Here is a 22,216-nt window from a genome sequence, read left to right on the forward strand (position 1 = left end):
AACGTGTCTAGAGAAAGTCAATTGTAGTAATGGTGGAGTTAGTGTTTTTCCTAATCTGTAAATTCTGAATTTAGTTCTCCAGCTTCTAAACTTCTCCCTCAGCCGTATTTTGTAAAATGTGCCAAGCTTGTTCAGTAACAGTTTCTATTTTCTTCTATTTCTGAGATTTAAAGGAAAGCAAAAGCAAAATCATAACATGAAATTATTAAACGAACAATACAGGAATAAACCCTATTTCAGCTCGTATGTTTTTTCAGGCAAGTTCCTGTTCTTGTGCCTACAGCTGTTCGCTGGAACATGGTCAGTGAAAAGGCAACACTTGCACTGTACAGATGGTTTGCTGCATCAGAGAAACTTTATTTAAATCATTGTTGCATCAAAATAGCATTTTCTTTTTCATTGATACATTTAACATATAATACTGTACATTTCCATTTAAGTAGAAATAGGCAATCATCAAATCAAACATAACATGTTAACAAACTGATAACAAAAAAAGCAGAATCTACAATGATTGTAATTTGAATAAGGTACAACATGGTAAATAAAAAGTTTAAATCAAAAAAATAATTGTTAACTTAACTAATTAATTAAAGAAAGTGAATCAATAGATTAATCAGAAAAAACAATCATTCTTAGCTCAGCCTTAAATTAACACTGCAGCCTAGGTTTGGATGAGGGTGTCTAGTGTTGCAGGACCCAAAAAAGTAAACTCCGAACACATAGCTCATGATGTATTCTAGTGTATCTGTTGGATCTTCACATTTCAATTAGGACTACAATTTCCATAAATTATCATCCTCCTTCTCTACTTTTTCTACCACCTCTAGACTGTTTACATCATCCAAATGACTTTGCATTGATATGAAACAAATATCTTAAACCTCACGTGGCGGGAAAAAAAAGTCTTAAACAGAACTGACTAGGTTCAAAGTCTTGCTTTCGTTCTAACACATGGGACTAATGGGTACACCCCTGTTAGGTTCATAAGGTGTTGTTCTGGGAACCATCTTGATGCAGTCTATGATTGGACAGACACTGAGGCACAGAGTGCAGCCCGTACACCTGTCATTCACATAGGGCAGGTGGGTCTCTGGATCGAATGTTATGGCCTGGGAAGACAGTAAGTATGACAGGAATGAGGCAGGAGGAGACAAATTGAAAGGAAAGAGACAATCGTTGTTACTGTATGCCACAGACCAGCTGGCACACTGTACCTGATATCCAGAGTCGTTGCAGGTCATGTAACATTTACCGCAGTTGATACACATCTCTTCGTCTATCAGAGCCTGGACCTGAGAACACAGACAAGCATCATAATCATGAATGATTTCTATTCATTTCACTTTTAAATAACAGTACTGTTGTATCAATAGTTATTTTATTTTTTGATAACCTGGATTAGATAATGGTGACCTTAACTCCTCAAGCTATACATTAGTATATCGGAACCCACAGCTTTATGTGGCCTATGTCCTTTTCATGTCCATCAAGTTCATATTAGATATTACCTGCTCTATAATGTTAAGTTCCTGGTATGCTCCAATGTAGCGCAGGGCTCTTGCTATCACATCCTTCAAACACACAAATACAGCACATACATGTTTACTTGGTTAAAAAGTGATTTCATGTAACAAAATATAATACAGGTTGATGAACAGCAAGTGCGCGTGTGTGTGTGTGTGTGTGTGTGTGTGTGTGTGCCACACCTTGACTGCGGGGACAGATTTCTTGGGCATGTTGACCCGAGTGGTGCTGGCTTCTATCACATCAGTTTTCCCAGCTTCCCTAAGCAGCTTCTTGTACTCTGCAAGAACTTCTGTCTTCTGTTGGAGGTATGGACCAAAACTAGGTAGGCTCTATATGAGTACACAATACATATAGTAGTGAGGACACTCATTAACATAATCTCTAATCCTAACCTAACCTAAACCTAGTCTTAACACTCAATCCTTTGAAGTTGTCACGGTTGGCCAAAATGACCTCGAAACAATGGTTTGAACTAAAATTTGTCCATGTTTGTGCTTTAATCTTTGTGTAAGGACACCTTAACATAGACCTGAATCTAACCCTAACCCTTAAAACCAGCCCTCTGAAGGTTTCCTAGAAAGTGAAGACTGACCCAAATGTCCTAGCTTTTCCAAAAATACCCTCCCTCCCAAGGTATCAAACTTTAATTAGTCCTCACAAAAATAGCCCTATAGGTACAAACACACCCCAGGCATTCAGAGAAATCATGATGTAAAACTTTGACCATATGGTTCTGCTGAGGTTTTCTCTGCTAATAATATAACAGTAGTGGTATCAGAAAAGTTGCAGAGATATTCAGCCAATGCAGCTATTTATTCAGCACAGTAGTTCTAATCACTGTATTTCTTCAACAGAATAATGACTGTCAGTACTGATACCTTTCCGACCAGGTCTTCCACCCTGGGAATTGGTTTTCCTTTCTGGTGTTTCTCTGTTGGAGGAGACTGACCATCCCAGTCCTTCAGCTCTAAGCTCTTCAGGTACAACAAGGCTTTCAAACCTGAAACATTTATCATCATTATATTATGGTGTCAGGTCACTCTCTCAAAGCATCACTTCCAGGTCAGAGGGTAGATCAGGAGGGTTGAAAGAATGACTGCAAATGTTTCTAATTATTAGTCATTCACAGTTGCTGGGTAAACTATGCTAGATACAGAATTGTACATACCCATACAATAATCCTCTATCACAGTGAAGTCCTGGTTCTGAATTGCACTGCACACCTGTAATAACCAGACACAGATTCATATCAAGAACCATAACCAAGAACCATAATGTAGTTTTAGTTTTTAATCAATGCAATTTTGCTAACTTACTTTGAATGTACAGTTTATACTGAACACAAATGCTGTTTCACAAAGCCCTCAAAAGTAAAGTAAGTAAAATCAAAGTATACTAAAGTAAAGTGTACTTCAATCAAGTATACTTATTGAGCTTTTATTCACTTATAAGAAATGTATGTAAAGTGTGCTATTTTTAACCTACCTACAACGTACTTACTAATGATATAATGAATGCAAATAATCTACTAAAACACACTTCAGTGAACTTGACTGTTCTGTTTTGTGACGCTGTTAAGTTGCACTTTAATGCAGTTCTGTGTTACACTGTTGTGTACATTTTTTAAAGACTGGACAGTAGTGTCACAGCTGTACAGCAGTCTTGTCGTGGTAAAAGTAATGTACAAATCACCTGTAACACTGAGGCTCCAGCATGGAGAAACTGTAGTCCACTCTCTGCTGAGTCAATGCCACCGGTGGCCAAAATAGGGAAACCAGGAATGGCTCTGGCGATGGCTGATACTGCTCTGAGAGTGATGGGCCTAATGGCGTTACCTGCACACATCATTATTATCACTAAGTGCTCGTGGGGAGTGCCTCACTAGCAGCTAGCCCAGTGTACACATCAGGTATCGTTCTGATTCATGTCAAAGTCAATCTACACCTAATACACCTTTGGTTATGGTTCATTTTAACTGTGTGAAAATATGAACTCTGATGCACTGTTTTAATTACATAATAATCACAGTAACAGCAGCTTCTCTTCTTCTCTTTCGTCTTTTCCCATCAGGGGTCACCACAGCGAATCATCCTTCTCCACCTAACTCTATCATGAACATCTTCTACCCTAACACTAGCCAACCTCATGTCCTCTGTTAAGACATCCATATATCTCCTCTTTGGTCGTCCTCTTGCCCTCCTGCCTGGCAGCTCCATCTCCAACATCCTTCTACCAATATACTCACTATCCCTCCTCTGAACATGTCCAAACCATCTCAGTCTGGCCTCTCTGACTTTGTCGCTAACACAGGCAACGTGAGCCGTCCCTCTGATGTACTCGTTCCTTATTCTGTCTAACCTGGTCACTCCTAAGGAGAACCTCAACATCTTCATCTCTGCTACCTCCATCTCAGCCTCTTGTCTCTTTCTCACTGCTACCGTCTCTAACCCATAGAGCAGAGCTGGTCTCACCACTGTCTTGTAGACCTTTCCTTTGAGTCTTGCTGACACTCTTCTGTTACACAACACTCCTGACACTTTCCTCCACCCACTCCAACCTGCCTGCACTCGCGTCTTCACCTCTTTTCCACACTCCCCATCACACTGAACTGTTGACCCTAAATACGCCTGCACCTTCTTCACCTCAGCCCCCTGTAACCTAACGCTTCTACCTTGATCCCTCTCGTTCAGACACATGTATTCTGTCTTACTACGACTGACCTTCATGCCTCTTCTTTCCAGAGCAAACCTCCACCTCTCCAGCTGTTCCTCTACCTGCTCTCTACTCTCACTGCAAATCACAATGTCATCCGCAAACATCATTGTCCAGGGTGATTCCTGTCTGACCTCATCTGTCAGCCTGTCCATCAGCATAGCAAACAAGAAGGGACTCAAAGCTGATCCTTGGTGTAGTCCCACCTCCACCTTGAACTCCTCTGTCTGACCTACAGCACATCTCACCACCGTCATACTTCTCTCATACATGTCCTGAACTACTCTGACGTACTTCTCTGCCACTCCCGACGACCTCATACAGTACCACAGCTCCTCCCTCGGCACCCTGTCATACGCCTTCTCTAAATCTACAAAGACACAATGCAGCTCCTTCTGACCATCTCTGTACTTTTCCATCAACATTCTCAAAGCAAAAATGGCATCAGTGGTGCTCTTACGGGGCATGAAACCATACTGCTGCTCACAAATCTCCACCTTCTTCCTAAGCCTGGCTTCCACTACTCTTTCCCACAGCTTTCATTGTGTGTGTATTCAACTTTATTCCTCTATAGTTGCTGCAGTTCTGCGTGTCACCCTTGTTCTTAAAGATCGGAACCAGAACACTTCTCCTCCATTCCTCAGGCATCTTCTCACTCTCTAGAATCCTATTGAACAAACTGGTTAGAAACTCCACTGCTGTCTCTCCTAAGCACTTCCACACCTCCACAGGTACGTCATCCAGACCAACAGCCTTTCCACTCTTCACATAATAATCACAGTAACAGCAGCACTTCTGATTATTTTTTTATGTTACCATTGCCAGTTATATAGTGACAGAATCTAGAGATTGCGTATGTGTTTCTACGCTTGTATGAGTCCTTACCAGACACCCCTCCATACGTGGTGCGACCGCTCGTTCCAACACCCGGCCAGGGGGAGCCGTCTGCCCTCAGTCCCATCAAACCTGAGACTGTGTTGGTGGCTGTGACCCCGTCAGCTCCCCCTGTGAACAGTAAGAGAAGATATATTGAATTTTAAATTGTTTCTCTACGCTACAGTAGCAGAAATAACATAGGTGCTGGTGAAATGTGTTTACCTTCATGAGCAGCCTTGGCGATGTCAACGATATTGGTGACGTTTGGTGTTAGCTTAGCAAAGAACGGAATGGAAATGGCTGCACGCACCCAGCGACAGATGTTACGCACCAGCACTGGATCCTGAGGACACACACACACACATCAAAATGCAACATTTATCAGACTGCTCATTTGTGCATAATTAAGTATGAGTGCGTTTCTGTGTGTCTTTGTGTGTGTGTGTGTGCGCATACCTGTCCACAGGCCAGTCCCATGCCTCTCTCACCCATCCCATGAGGACAAGACAGATTCAGCTCCAGTGCATCTGCTCCTGATTTCTAAACAAAACATCTTATTCTAATTAAAGGACAACTTCACTGATTTTCAGCTCATTTGTTATGGCCCTAGTTTGCAGAGTATATTCAATTATGAATGATATTAAACCTCCCTCTGCCTTCCCCATATGAAAACATCTCCATGCCTCCATTCATCTACATGAACCGTATTCTCCAGACTAGAACCATAGGAAGCAAGTTGAAAATGTATGCATGTAGAGACATTACAGCTTGTGGTTGTCCTCACCTCTGCCATCTTGGCTAGTTCTGTCCAGTCTTCCTTGTTGTAACTGCACATTATGCTGGAGATGACCACCTGGCAAAGACACAGGTGGAGATTTGTTTTCAAATGCTCACTATCGTCTACTGTATTGTCAAGAAATGAAATGCAACGTGATGGGAAACCTACATTGTCTGGAAAGTCGTTCTTCAGCTCAGTGACTGACTGACACCAGTAGGCTGCTGTCTTCTCACTGATGAGCTCAATGTTGAGGAAGGAGCCTTGACCTGGCCCGTACACATGACCAGAGGTGGTGCCACGCACGATACGAGGAGACACATTGGTCACAATGTCCTGAAGACAGACATGTTCAGACAATGACAATGCTCTCAGACAGTTATGCACATGTATCATGTGAAGGTGGTTTTATAATTCACACATAGTACTTATTTCAAGCACTAACAAGCACTGTTGTGATATAGGGTCGTCATATTAACTAAGGCCAAGGCCATGAGCCGAACGTATTTAGAGTTTGTCTTCTCCTCCTTCCTATTTTGAAGTGATACAGGATTAGGGTGAATCTGGGCCTATACCTCAGTTAGAAAACATCTGAATTCTGTTGAAACAATGATTATATATCAACTCCACATCTACTAAACTGACTTCAAAAATCTAACAAACCAAGCTGATTTTGATGCCCTTTAATTTACCCAGGCTGTATTTCCTTTTCTAAATGAAATATGGATGTGTTGTCCACATTCCAAAGTCACTGTGTCCTTAACTGTATCAACCATGCAATGGTTGATACCTAACCATTAAGAAACATCCTGTTGTACACACATAGTGGTGTGGAATACAGAAGAGGGGTGTGTGCTTTTAATTCTGAAGGTTCTTGGCTCGGCTCCTATGCCTTCCCCATCTTCTTCTTATGTTTCTACTAGTTTGTCTGTAAAATACACTCATTTAAAAGAAAAGCAAACAAGCACATTCTTGTGCATTTCCCATCCATGTGTGTGTACCTTGTCCAGTGCAAATGTCTTGGTCAGAGCAAAGCCCCATCCTTGTTCAAAAGCTCTTCTGATCATGGCTGTGCTGGTGGTGGGAGGAGCAGAGGCCAGGCCGAACGGGTTGGGAAACTTTATTCCACAAACCTCAACACTTATGTCCACCTGATCTATAGCGCTGTAGAAAAGTGGCAGCTTTGGAACTGGGTCCACTGTCTGTCCATGCAGGGACTACAGAGAAGGGAGGGAGGTAGATGTTTTAATCACACCACTAGCATTAGTTCAGTCATGAACTGGAGAGAAGACTGCAGTTGGGGTTTTTTACGGACGAATTACAGAGCACTGCTGCTAGCTGAACTAGATTTTTCGACTTTAAAGATGTGATCTGAAGATGTTTGAGGCAGAGAAAATCATGCCAGGTTTACCTGTATGTATCTGTGAATGTGCCACGAGGCCTGTTTGCCATCGTTCACTGATTCCACTGTGGTGTTGGCCAAACCAGCGACGTCTCCCCCTGCGAACACCCAGGGCTCACTGGTCTGCATGGTGTCCGTGTTGACCTCTGGAGTACCCCAACGCGTCAGCTTCACGGGAGCCAAGGCTTTGGTCACTTGACAATGAATGGATGGATCAGGGTAATGTATAGAAGCTTGTCCCTGTGTCCTAATGTTCTGTATTTACACTGTCTATGAAGAGTATGCACTCCCTTCAAAGTTTTCATGTTTTGTTATGATTCAGTGTTGTGAAAAATTAGACTGGTTGATTACATACATGACACAGTCCAGTATGTAAAGTAAAAATAGACAAACAATTGAAGATACCACAGCAGGTTTAATACACATCCTCTGCTTCATCAGTTCCAACTGACTGACAGAAGTTAAAGGCAATTTAAAAAAACTTGTGGTGGTGTCAGTTGAATGGTTCATTACCTTGCGAGTCACTGAGCAGCGAACCAAAGGCACTGATGATGTAGTCAGCCTTCAGCCTGACAACTTGGTCCTCATCTTCTAGCCAATCACCTTCCTCCGTCTGCTCGGTGCGACAGAACTGTAACCCGGCGACCCGTCCATTCTTCATAATGACCTCACGGGGCGACAGGAAAGGCAGGAACTCACACTGCTCTTCCATAGCCAACTCCATCTGACAGAAACAAAAATCTGTGTTCAGTATTCTTCATTTGTCAGAGCGTCAATCAGTCTGTGTATCCCGCATCTGCACCTCTTCGGGAACAGCCCTGATGTTGGTGAATCCCTTCCTGAAGCAGACAAACACTCTCTTGGCTCCACAGCGAAGAGCTGAGGTGGCGCAGTCAAACGCGGTGTCACCGGCCCCCAGAACAATGACTACGCCCCTTAACTCGGGCAGAGAAGAGCGACATTGGCACATTTCTGGACAGTGTGAGACAGAGATGCAGTAATGTGAGCTTGTTGGTGTGAGCCAACCTGAAGCTGAAGAAGTTGCTGAGGTTTACATTGTAGATGGAACCACACAGGGTCTTCTTTAACCCCTACCTTTCTTGCTGGCTGAAGCAACCAGGGGCAAAAAGTCTTTGGAGGTGAAGAAACCCTGATCCGTGGTTAAATCCTGGAACATTTGAGCTCTGTTGGCCTGAGGGAGACCTGAAATCACAAACACACACACACACGTGAAAACACTTGACAGAGACACATGCAAATGCAGTACAGTAGCAGAAAAAGGGGGTGTATCTACAAGAGTTTGAACCGAAACAGTGTGACTGTATTTGTTGTGGAGCACCCTCAAAAGAGTCCTTTCAAAACTTTCTAATGCACAAACAAAGCTACAGTAACTGTAGCTGGCTGGCTAGTTTCTGAAATGTCTGTGAAACTCACCAATCCCAACAAAGACGGCCTTAAACCCTTCCTCTTTTAAGGAGCTTAGGGTCATTCCGTTAACACCCAGACCCTTCTCACACACCACCTGAACACATGGACACACACATTTAAACATTATGTACAGGGGAGAATGATAATGATAATAGCAGCAAATATTATATTTAATATGACTAGTAATAACAGTCAGGTCTCTAATCCAACAGAAGACATAACAGCTAAACATCAGTTGTGTTCCTAAAATATTATGGGCAGTACAAAGCCATTTTAAAAATGTATCAGAGCAATTTGAAATTCTTCTATCATACCTTCACTCCCAGGTCCTTCATCAGGTCTATTTCAAATTGGACCACTTTATAGGGAAGCCGAAACTGGGGGATTTCTGTTGTGCTGCATGAAAGAAACACATACAGTGAGGGAAAAAATTATTTGAACCCCAGCTGATTTTGTAAGTTTGCCCACTAACAAAGAAATGATCAGTCTATAATTTCAATGGTAGGTGTATTTGAACAGTGAGACACAACAATGACAAAACAAATCCAGAAAAATGCGTTTCAAAAAGAGTTATAAATTAATTTGCATTTCCACGAAGGAAAGAAGTATTTGATCCCTTCGAAAAACGTGCTTTAGTACTTGGTGGCAAAACCTTTGTTGGCAATCACAGAGGTCAGCCGTTTCTTGTAGTTGGCCACAAGGTTTGCACACATCTCAGGGGGGATTTTGGCCCACTCCTCTTTGCAGATCCTCTCCAATGTTTGGCAACTCGAACCTTCAGCTCCCTCCACAGATTTTCTATGGGATTAAGGTCTGGAGACTGACTAGGCCACTCCATGACCTTAATATGCTTCTTCTTGAGCCAGTGATTTGTTGCCTTAGCCGTGTGTTTTGGATCATTGTCATGCTGGAGTACCCAACCACGACCCTTTTCAATGCCCTGACTGAGGGAAGGAGGTTCTCACCCAACATTTGACGGTACATGGCCCCATCCATCCTCCCTTTGATGCGGTGCAATTGTCCTGTCCCCTTGGCAGAAAAACACCCCCAAAGCATAATGTTTCCACCTCCATATTTGACGGTGGGGACGGTGTTTTTGGAGTCACAGGCAGCCTTCCTCCTCCTCCAAACACAGCGAGTTGAGTTGATGCCAAAGAGCTCGATTTTGGTCTCATCTGACCACAACACTTTCACCCAGTCTTCCTCTGAATCAGTCAGATGTTCAGTGGCAAACTTCAAACGGGCCTGTAGATGGGCTTTCTTGAGCAGGGGGACCTTGCGGGCACAGCAGGATTTCAGTCCTTCACGGCGTAGTGTGTTACCAACTGTTTTTTTGGTGACTATGGTCCCAGCTGCCTTGAGATCATTGACAAGTTCCTCCCGAGTGGTTCTTGGCTGATTCCTCACCGTTCTCATTATCATTGAAACTCCACGAGGTGAGATCTTGCATGGAGCTCCAGACCAAGGGAGATTGGCAGTTAATTTATGTTTCTTCCATTTGCGAATAATTGCACCAACTGTTGTCACCTTCTCACCCAGCTGCTTGGCGATGGTCTTGTAGCCCATTCCAGCCTTGTGTAGGTCCACAATCTTGTCCCTGACATCCTTGGAAAGCTCTTTGGTCTTGGCCATGGTGAAGAGTTTGGAATCTGGATTGATTGATTGCTTCTGTGGACAGGTCTCTTTTATATAGGTAACGAGCTGAGAGGGCTGCCAATGTCAGCTCGTTACCTGTATAAGATCCACCTGGGAGCTAGAGATCTTGCTGACGGATAGGGGATCAAATACTTATTTCCTTCATGGAAATGCAAATTAATTTATAACTCTTTTTGAAATGCATTTTTCTGGATTTTTTTTGTCATTGTTGTGTCTCAATGTTCAAATAAACCTACCATTGAAATTATAGCCTGATCATTTCTTTGTTAGTGGGCAAACTTACAAAATCAGCTGGGGTTCAAATAATTTTTTCCCTCACGTATATACATACATTTTCTTAAATCCAAATACTATTCCTGTGTATCTGTATCCAGTGTCCATGGATTTGTAACTTTAGGGAGATTTCCCATCCCATGTAACAACCTAGATGGGAAAAATATTTTGGGCACCTAGGTCTAGCACTGCAAATGTAAGCTTCAGGAGCACAGTGTACACATTCAGGATTTGCATTCTTAAGAGTGAGGAAGGGCACTCCTTTTAACCACCATAGATTGTTACACATTTAAGTAGAAACTGAGGGTGCTCTATGGACCGCTGCAGTGGCTGTCTGGGTTACTGAAAGGGAGACCAAAAAGATTAACCTATGATGCTTCAACATCTCTAACTGCATCTCCTCTCCATCAGAGTGGTCAAGCTGCTGACCAACTGCAGACTTTAGAGGATGACAGCAGTGACAGAAGGGCATGGAAGCATGAAGACAGCATCACAATATCTAGAATAAAGCAGGTCTGGAAGAAAAGACCTGGCTTTTGCTAAATCATCAGCATAAAAACAGTCGCCATATCTGATGTTCAACCTTGACACCATCCCGGACACTGTCAACTCTATGGATCTGGATGTTAGCGCAGACAAAATTACAAGGAGCAACATACATTACAACGATACATTTAATTTACATTGCTCCCAAAAGGTAACACATGTCTGACTCATATGGACTAAGAACCACACTATGTATTTAACACTGATACTTTCATATTAATTGAATGATGATGATGCTCAGAATGATTTTTCATTATAACTGTATTGACACCTTGAGTCCAAATGGAGGCAATAAGGGAAATGAAGTATACTGGGGTACAGAAGTACTGTACATAACTTAGGGATCTGTTCATGTTTGTGTGATACTATGGAGCAGGCACTACTACTGTGTCTGTATTCTAATGAGTGTGAACCTATCTAAAGGGTCATAGGACGTTTATTCTGATGCAGAAAAGTTATGATGATTACCCCCTGGTGGGTTTGTTGGTGTACTTCCTAGATGAATGTTTCATCATAAATAGCAGATAGAGAGCTTCATGTTGCAGGATCTAATTTTCTCTTTGATGATCCTCTAAGGTGGGTCCTCTTTTGTAAAACTGTATAAAAGCACTGCATTTGGAATAATACAAGAGATTTTCCATGAAAGGGAATATGATGAAAAGGATAACATGTTACCTCAGTCCTCCAATGTACTTCTGCTTCTCAAAAATAGTAATATTATCATATCCGAGACGGGCCAGGAAGGAAGCACAGCTGATTGATGCAGGACCACAGCCAATCAGGGCAATAGGGCTGTGGTAAGACTCTGGCATATCATTGGCTGGTGGGAGTTTAGGATTCCTCATCTGAGCAATGCCCATCTTACTAAACACCTGTGAAAAAAACATACACCCATTTGTCATTTATAACACCATTTATAATAACTCTACTATAACACCCAACACAATATAGGTGACTTGTGAGTATAACTTCTGATCAAGTGATAACTGAGACCTATTTAGCATTTAGCAAGCAAGATAGTTAAGTATAAAGTGCATCAAAACAAAGTAGCACAGTCACTTTGATGCAAATTCATCATGTACCTCAACAGCAAACTGCTGTAACCCTCCGATGTTAATAGGTCCTTCCTCAGTAGCATACAGGTTGCAGCCTCCTACACACAGGTCTGATGTTGGACAAACCATTCCACAGGTCAATCCTAGGGGGTTGTCAGACAGGATGGCCCGCGCTGCACCATAGTAGTTCTAGTACATTCATACACACACATTGTTGGCTATATGATTATCATATCAATAAAACGATCACTCAGTGTTAACTGTGTATGTACATGCAACTCATTGAGTGTATTTTCCAGTACCTTATTAGAGATACTTGTAATAAATGACTTAATGTCCAGGTTAGTCGGGCAGCTCTTCTGACAGGGAGCGTCGGCACATTTCAGACATCTATACACAAATGTGACAGGTAAAGTAAATTATTTAGATGCAAATGAAACAGCCTTGAAAAGCAGTATTAGTGTGCTGTCTGCCAGCAGAAAGTTTCAAACCTTAGAAATACTGCTGCAAACAAAGTGGTTCAGTGATGATGATAACGATATTATAAGATATGAAAACAGTTTATAAGCCCGCAGACTAACTGAAAGTCTTTGTGTCTCACAGGTGCCTTGAGCTAAATTGCTAACTTGCTTACAAATACAGTGCTGATATTAATAGGTGTAATGTTTACCATGTTGTGACCAGAGTTAAGTTGTTCATGTCTTAAATCACACTAAGGCAAATGATAGATCTACAAGAAGAGGAGAAATAGATGTTCTTCTGTTAGAATGCATGTCCTTTTCTGACACAGGAAACTCCAGAAACTTCCAGGAGAGGTGGGATGTCTGCAAAAATGACTGTGAAAGGCTGTGCAAGGCAATTCTCTAATGCTGTCGGCTAAAATAGCATAGTTAGTCATAATTTACATGGCTGTTTGTGTGCACGCATGTGTGCATATTAATTTGACCACTTAGAACAGCAGTTTGTTCTCACTGGAACAATTGCTTTTGATATTTAATAAACTATACAAAAAATATATATTTGGAAATATATAAAATAAAAATCTAGGTGAAATCAGGTATTTCAGGTCATCCCAATCCCCAAGAAAGTTTACAAAATCCAGCAGGGACTGACTAACATCTGTGTAATAATAAGTAATGGCAATCTAAGTATCCTACAGAGACGTGCAGCAGTAATACTCATTGACAGCAGGTGGCAGAAGTCTGGCAGCTGGTACTTTCTTTGCTTGTAGGAGGCCTCTTTTTTTTTTTATATAATCCACAACGACTTACACGGGTAGGCGGGGTAAGCGTAAGACCCCAGTCTCCCACATGGAATGCGGTGATCTTACCACTACACTAACCAGCCGCTACATCAGCATCAACATGATGACAACCTTGTTTTCATATAGGTGGCGTCGTTTAACAGGTGTAGAAATGGTTTGACAGTGATTAAATACAGTGTCTACTCTCTTTGCAAAGAATCTTTAGTTCGCTAAAAGTAAGTGAATGAGTTTGTGAGATTGTTGCAAAGTCAGCTCGATAAGATAGACTGCAACAATAAACAGCCAAGTCAGCCTAGTCATTCATTCTCACCTGAGTGCTTCACGCAGAGCTCCACGCTCGCTCACCGTTGTGTGTTTGATATCGTCAAAGTTGTTCTCTAACTTCACACATGACTGAAAGAAAAAACAGTGGGGGAACTTTTAAGTATATCACGCAATCCAAGTCCAACAGCGGGTCTTTCTGTGTGTGTGGTATTCAGTATCTTACGTTACAGTTCCTCTCAGGGTTTCTCTTCCAGTGTTTCTTCTCTTTTTTCTTGTTTGCTGTGGAAACTAGCTGAGCATGCGTTTTCACCCTGGGGTTCAGAGCCAGAATGTTCTGCAAGAAAATGAGGGAAACAATTTAACACAACACTAAAAGATGTATAGCACATATTTAAGGGAAGATCTACAGAGACAGTGATTATAAATCATTAGTTGAAAGAGGTTGTCAGGCCATGTTTTTCTAGATTGGCAATTGCACTTGATATTAATTCTTTAGCTCTGATAGACAACAGAAATCTCAGATCTCTGTTACGTACCTATAAGTTAAAAAGAAAAGTTGTTCAGTGGTCTGTTTGACACCTAAACATATGTTTCCTGTGCTGGCCAAATTTGATCATATATTGTGTTATTACAAAATTGTGAGTAAACTAGTCAATTACGCCATTCTCTTAGGACGTCAAAGATAACGTTTTATTCCTTTACATACATCCCATACTGTTACAAATCTCTCTGTTACGCTATGTCTGCTGGCAACAACCTTGAAAATATAGAACATTCTAGGAAGTTTGCATGTTTGAATGTTTAGGGTCAACATGATAAGATAATTATGAGCCGCAAGGTCAGTGCACTAAGGGGATGTGTGAGGTGGGTAACAGCAGAAATGAAGAAATGATTTACTGTATGTCCCAACCTTACAACCTGGTACAAAAAATAATCTGTATATCTTTTAGAAATATCCAAGATATTCTAACAATATATGAGTAGTTTTCAAACATATACTTTAGTATATGTATGAAAAGTCAAGTAAAAGAAAGTAAGTATAGTGTAAATATGTTTATATGAGATTTATGTTGGCCACTTGCAGGATCTTCCTGTGGGATCAGATTAGGCTGTATCTTTAAAACAGATCTCAACAACCTATTATCATCAACAGTTGGAAATAACTGCTTTATATATCGAAGTGTGATGTTTTCAAATGTAATTTTTAATAGTTTTATATCAGTCATGTTTAGATTTGTGACTCATTCAAAGCTTGTGTATATTTTGTGAGTTTACTACATTATTTAACAGCTAACACAGCGTAGTAAGAATTTTCATGCAGCTTTTTATGACATCTGTTTAAACTATTGCTTAATCTCTACACGTGCGCAGCAGCACCTCCACCCTGTCCATGCATCACATATCAGCTGGCTACACATTGCTACACAAGACTTGTTACATAACAGCATGTTATTCCTTTAGGACACTGTTTTGTATTTTTTAGTCATTACTGCTCTGATGTGTTATAGTTGCAAAAAAGCATTTTGTTTAAAAAAGGAAAGTGTTAGCAACTTGTTTGGGTCTGTCCCCAAAAAACACAATGTGATGCAAGTGAGCATGTGCAGCATGTCACGTTGTATATCTTAGAAAACATTAACTCTCTTGAACTTTAAAGCTGCTGACAACATGCTTGCACTGGTGAAATCTATCAACATAAATCCCATCATACCACAGTTAAAATTTGGAATTGTAAAAACTGCAAAATAAATACATTTTAAATAATTTAACTGTAATGGCATGAAGATCTGTGTGCTAAAGGGGATGCAGATTGGTAATACTGTGTTATAAGACTTCTAAAATGGTGTTCATTCAGGTCTCCAGAATATAGAGCCTGCAATTTACTTATTGTATCCTACATTTCCCAGAAGGGAACTCCAGCTTAAAGATCAGATTCAGACTTTATTGTGGTTCATTGGAGCCACAAGTACTCATATGAACGCAATTTTGAAGCACTGACTCTCCAGGTACAGAAGAGACAGAATAATTAAAACAACAGTGCACATGTGCTCTGGTAACATGGTGAAAAGGTCCCAAAATAAATACGGTACATGTGCTACTTATAGTCGCTAATAGATACAATGTTGATTACTATGCAATATGAAAATAACACAAAAGTAAAAGAATATGTTGGAGATGAGCTTCGTATTGTGAATCTTTGAAATCTTCTGTGGTGGAGGATTCAGGCTAAAAAATTGTTTTAGCGCCGTTGGCCACTTTCCTGTTTAAACAAGTAACATTATGCAGTTTGAATCTCCTACCAAGTGTGCTATGACCCTCTTTCTTACAGTATAGAATCTCAGTCATTTTCCCTCAATGCACTCTTCAGATGTACCTTGAAAATGTCTAGGATTTGTAGTATGTGTTCACAAAGCAGAACAAAGGAAAGTACATTAAACTGCAACGTGTCGTCTTTTGACCTTGACCTTAGAGCTTCTGCCGTGACGGACAAACGTCCACGTCTTAGATAAGATATTTTAGAAAAAAAAACTAAAAGAGAAAACACAATATTTGATATTAAGGCAGAAAGGACTAAACTGGTTGCTAATGATTGGACAGAACCAAAGACATCCAGTATACAACCAGTATACAACCAGAAGTCATTGGTTTGTCATAGGTTGTGTGTGAAATCACTCTGGATTTGCTGGGGTGGATCCCAATGCCCTCAATTATTCGATCCTCCTTCTCCCTATTGGAAAGTGTTGGTGACAAGCTGCAGCTGATTGCAGACTGATTGATTTGATTTGTTTTCAGATCAAGGGCCAGAACAACTTTCTTTACGTGCTAGACATATTTGTGTCTTGTTACTTCCTACTCTGAAAAAAATCGTCCCGGGGGGAGAAGAGATAAAAAAAGTCTCCCTACAGCTACAGCTTCAGATTGTCCACGTTTACAACTCAGAGCCAGTCCGATCATGAAGACACAGGAGACACATTAGTAGAAACACTAAGAAAACTCTTTGTACTCGTACTAGATCCTCAAAGCTGATTCGAATATTCTGATCTCGTTTAGATCACTTTGCACTTCTATAGCATTCAAAGAGGTGCAGGGATCTCACGTATACATATACTAGACCACAAAACCCTGTCAGAGAAAGTGACTTTGGAAGTCAACATGATCACACGGTCGTGCTCTTTTGTTGTGTTAGTGACTAGTGGCTATTTTAGTCATCGTAAAGCTTCCATTACACCAACCATGATTTAACATTCAGCACATGACCTCCACTGATTTCTGGGCACCTTTACTATTACGAACTAAAAGACGTGTGGTTTAAGTCACTTCCACAAAAGGAAACCTGGAAACAAAAGAAACCTGCTGAGAAAAGAGGCAAAAGAAGTGAAGTTTAAACACATTTACCTCAATGTCTGGAAGATCTGTACTCAACATGATGCTACTGTCAGATGTGGGACACAAACACTTTCTAAACTCCTCAGGAAAAACAATCTGGATTAGAGGTTCGAAGCACTGTCCGAGACTGCTCTGCTGCACAGGGGAAGTTTCTAACGTGTTGTCACTCTGAGGGCGTCAACTGCAAGTCCGCTCCGGAAGTCGAGGAGCGCCACTACTCTAGCCTTTACGGTCGCAGACGGACATCGCGGAAACAGGAAGCGTCGGATTATTTCTGCTTTATTTTCACATTTCACCACAGAAGCGGAATTATTTCAGTTCAAATGAAGGATTTTTAATCTAAAATAAGGCTTTAGATTTGTGTGAATGCAGCCGTGCTCCTGTAAAACTTAGACTAATGTAATTTTATTATGAAACATTTCAGGTTTCATAATAGAAGCAGCTCTCACGTACATAGGTTGGACTTTAAAACTAATAGTATTAGTTTAACTAATACTATAATAGTATTAATTAAACTATTAGTTAAACTATTAGTTGAACTAATAGTATTAGTTAAACTATTAGTTGAACTAATAATTAAACTAATAGCTTTTTAACTTTTAACTAATACTATTAGTTAAACTAATAGTATAATAGTATTAGTTAAACTAATAGTATTAGTTAAACTAATAGTATAATAGTATTAGTTTAACTAATAGTATTATACTATTAGTTTAACTAATACTATTAGTTAAACTAATAGTATTAGTTTAACTAATACTATTAGTTTAACTAATAGTATTAGTTAAACTAATAGTATAATAGTATTAGTTTAACTAATACTATTAGTTTAACTAATAGTATTAGTTAAACTAATAGTATAATAGTATTAGTTAAACTAATAGTATTAGTTAAACTAATAGTATAATAGTATTAGTTAAACTAATACTATTATACTATTAGTTTAACTAATAGTATAATAGTACTAGTTTAACTAATACTATTAGTTTAACTAATAGTATTAGTTAAACTAATAGTATAATAGTATTAGTTAAACTTATAGTATTAGTTAAACTAATAGTATAATAGTATTAGTTAAACTAATAGTATTAGTTAAACTAATAGTATTAGTTAAACTAATAGTATAATACTATTAGTTTAACTAATAGTTAAACTAATAGTATTAGTTAAACTAAGAGTATAATAGTATTAGTTTAACTAATAGTATTAGTTAAACTAATAGTATAATAGTACTAGTTTAACTAATACTATTAGTTAAACTAATAGTATTAGTTAAACTAAGAGTATAATAGTATTAGTTTAACTAATAGTATTAATACTATTAGTTAAACTAATAGTATTAGTTAAACTAATAGTATAATAGTATTAGTTTAACTAATAGTATTAGTTAAACTAATAGTATAATAGTATTAGTTTAACTATTAGTTAAACTAATACTATTAGTTAAACTAGTCAGGCCTCTGTGTGCAAGCGGCCAGCTGAGCTTTATCGGTCAACAACCCACTACCGTAGCGGCTAGAATAGGCGCGCATTGGGTTGCCTACAGAAGAGGGCGGGAGTTTTCCCGCACGTTGTTGGACTTGTGCCAGCAACGTGCGGGAAAACTGCAAAACACAGATGTGTGTTGCAACAAATGGGAAGTACATTTATTGTGGAGAGGTCCTGCAGGTTGTCGAACAAAGAAGTTCGAGTCAGTACTAACATTATCTTTTAATTCATGCAAAATTGCCTCTTTGCATAAAGTAAAGAAAACCGCGATGCTTCCGTCAACATTTATGTTTGTTGTACTGTTCCAAAAAGTGACTAATACATACCACATCATGTAATGTAGTGCTGCCCTCAGCTTCCAGTCTGCACTGTATACCCACATCCACCTTGATACATGAATCCACAGTCATGCACTGCACGAACCCCAACTGTGTTCTCTGCCTGTGTTGATTGGTATGGTTAAGTTTAGGTACGAGTGATGACTGGTTATCACAACATTACAACACAACATTAGTTCCAATCCGAGGCAGAGTTGGGTGGAACATGCCTATGCTCTGTCACTATACTATATCATGGGAAAAACATGAATTGTTCAGTTCAGTTTTGAAACATTTTATTTTAACATCACTTGTAGGGGTGAGGATTTGCTACTACAGGCCCACACTCTAACACACCTCCAAAGGTGGTCACAGGGGTCTGTGTCTCCTGGTTTCAACTTCTCTGGTGTATCTCTTCAGTAGTAGTAGCCAGGGCTGTGAGCCTTTGCTTGGCAATCTTCAAAGCCTCAGGTATGGTCATGTTGCTGTACTTCTTAAGTACGTGGTACGTCTTCATGATGCCTTTCTGCAATTCTGATAGTTGGCTAACTTGTCTAACTCTAACCCTAACCCTAACCCTGTATTGGGAGAAGAAAGAAATTGTTATTGCAAGACGACCCTGTTGCTGATAGCCTACTAAGTAACACAAACTCTTCTACTTCTACTACCACTCTTACTCGCAATGAATCCACCACCAGTAGCATAAGAGTTCTTTACACATGAATGCATAGACAATTTACATCCAATATTAAATCAAATAAAATGGATTATTTGCACAGTTCATGTTTTTACTGTTCTAGAGTGTTTCAATATGTTTTTCATAATTTTTCAGCATATAGGGCAGAATGTTGAGTGAGACTGAGCAAAGAGGTAACTCAGAAACACACTGTTAGGCACTTCTGATTAAAGTTGCTCCTGCTAGAACATTCTGTGACTGGGATTGCCGTACTTATTGATGCAGATTGATGCTGATTGCAAGGACACACGAGTGAACAAGCCTGCAAAGAGGAGGAACTTGGATACCAAAGAAAAGTAGTTCCATCAGCATCCCCCTACAGTCTCATGTTAGACACAAGGATGAAAATTAATATTTAAAATATAAACGACAATAGTGAAATAAAGATAATCTGAGTCAAAAAAATATGCAGTGACAAAATATTGGCTGTAATAAATGTATTTGACTAGCAATATGGCTCTTTTGTGGTATTTAAACTTGTACTGCAAAAAGGACTGGATGGTTCATACACAGCAAGGAGCAGTAAATGCAGATAAATGTGCTGTTTCTGAAACTGCTTTGGGTATTGAAGAAGTTATTTAATTAATCATTTATTAGCTTAATAATTAAACAAATCTACATTTGACAAGGCGAATGTGACATAACCATTATGTCATTATAATTATTATAATCACATCAATAAACCAAAGTGGCTTTTGTTACAATTATTCAGTTACAATATCAGTTACAATATCTTTAAACCCTCAAAGATGCCTTTGTTATTATCACAGGGACACGCGTAGTATCTTTTTTCAGCTCTATGAGACTGAAAAACTGGTTAAAGCCACCAGTCATTGTCTTTTCTGTTGATAAGGTAGAGTGACAGAGTGGCTATCACTCTGATAGTCAAAGTCCAGCTGAACTGGGCAACAGCCGGGGCGGGTTTCCTGGTGCACTGCACCCGAGCTCTGGATAAAACAGTAACTATAGTAAACTTCCAGGTTCAAAATCCACCTCTTGAGCCCTAGATAATTTATTCTTACATACAGTCAAAGACCACATGAGTAGACCCTGGGAAACTATGAAACATTTATGTAAAATTTGGCTAAATGTTTGCATCAATCATAAAACATTCATCAGTAAAACACTGATCATCATCATCATCATCAATGAAAAGCGCAAGAAGGCAAATGCTGTTTAGAAGTAAATCTGGCCTCAGTCCAATGTTCAAGATTTCAAAATCTAGTCAAAGGTATCAACAAGAATCCTTGGATTTCTGACAAGATGACTGTTGCTGAACTGGCCTCTTCTGGACTGAGGGTGCTTTCACACCTTAATTCGTTTGCTTTGGTCCGAATCAGTTAATGACTTCTAACATTGGAGCAGTTTCTCCTCCTCGGTTCGGTTTCGTTTCACACCGAGTAAAAATCCAAGCGAACCAAAACACGTCACTTTAAACTATGTGAAAACGTCCTCTCAGCTTATTGGTGAGATTGTTTCTGCCGCGGGAACAGAAAATTAAATACAGGAAGAATGTAAAGTGTTGTAGACTACTGTACGTTTGAGATGAGGTCACTATGACTGTTAACGCAGGTTGATCCTTGATCCCGCTGATTATTGTTTATTACGTTACATCAAACCTGGTGTCTGTGAGACACTTCACCTCCTCACGTCTCCACGTTTGTCCTTCATTAATCAGACAGCATGTTTTTGGTGGACAAAAAAAAAAAAGAAATGAAAATCTACACACTACCCAAAGTCCTCAAATCATGAGATTCATAGCGTTTGGTCCTGTTTTGGTTCAGTACACGTTCTCACCAGGAGGACCGCACCAGAGTTCACTAAGTGATGCGGATCGAGACCACCTCATTTTGGGGGTCTCAGTGCGGTTGTTTTGGTGCAAACTCGAGTGGCTTCAAGGTCTTCGTCCAAGAAAACCCCCATTGTTCAAAGGCACACATCAAAGCCAGACTGAAGAAATTTGAAATATGAGTATGAGTTTTGGAAGTCTGTCATTTTGTCTGAAAAGACCAAACAGTTAAGGTTTGGCACATTAATGCTATTTTTGTTTAGCGAAGGAAGGGAGAGGCCTCCAACCCTATCCCAAAGTTAAACATGGTAGTGGGAGCAAAATGCTGTGGGAGCTTGTTGATAGTCCAATGTTATTTATTGTTATACTGCTGCCTCAGTCTGAGGATAATAAAGTTACTTTGAATCTTCATCACTCAAGAGAAACACACAACACAATTAGGAACCACAATGAGAGGTTGGTGTCAGTGGTGAGTCAGTCAGTCACAGTCTGTCATTTTTGTTTTTTCTTGAATTCAGAGCCTAAGTAAAATATCTTGCACTGATAATTGTCAGTTGAGATGCAGAGGCTCTTGGTTTTACCAGGATGAAGTGGAAAGGCATTACGTAGGGGGCCCTACAGTACATATACATCTATGTAACATCTGCAGGTATATGGACATATTTATAGAGTATTTATACAGGATTCTTATGTAAAACATAAAGTCGGGTCTAGAATTGTG

General features: G+C 39.9%; 1 protein-coding gene across 1 annotated transcript; it reads right to left on the bottom strand.

Moving 5' to 3' along the window:
* Positions 1 to 319: 319 nt before the first annotated feature.
* Positions 320 to 17,333, bottom strand: dpydb (dihydropyrimidine dehydrogenase b). The gene is made up of 25 exons (XM_026374293.1): positions 17,175 to 17,333; positions 14,005 to 14,115; positions 13,828 to 13,910; positions 12,556 to 12,643; positions 12,281 to 12,442; positions 11,874 to 12,070; positions 9,038 to 9,119; positions 8,730 to 8,817; positions 8,391 to 8,498; positions 8,098 to 8,267; positions 7,809 to 8,019; positions 7,305 to 7,489; positions 6,895 to 7,110; positions 6,065 to 6,229; positions 5,903 to 5,971; positions 5,575 to 5,658; positions 5,341 to 5,461; positions 5,128 to 5,247; positions 3,223 to 3,365; positions 2,699 to 2,753; positions 2,409 to 2,530; positions 1,710 to 1,859; positions 1,512 to 1,574; positions 1,218 to 1,295; positions 320 to 1,112 (listed from the first exon to the last, which is right to left on the bottom strand). Exons 1-25 carry the CDS (start codon positions 17,202 to 17,204, stop codon positions 948 to 950), a joined length of 3,066 nt encoding a protein of 1,021 aa, XP_026230078.1. The 5' UTR covers positions 17,205 to 17,333; the 3' UTR covers positions 320 to 947.
* Between the last annotated feature and the right edge of the window lie 4,883 nt (positions 17,334 to 22,216).

This window comes from Anabas testudineus, chromosome 17 (genome assembly GCF_900324465.2).
Source record: "Anabas testudineus chromosome 17, fAnaTes1.2, whole genome shotgun sequence".
Taxonomy (NCBI): Eukaryota; Metazoa; Chordata; class Actinopteri; order Anabantiformes; family Anabantidae; genus Anabas; species Anabas testudineus.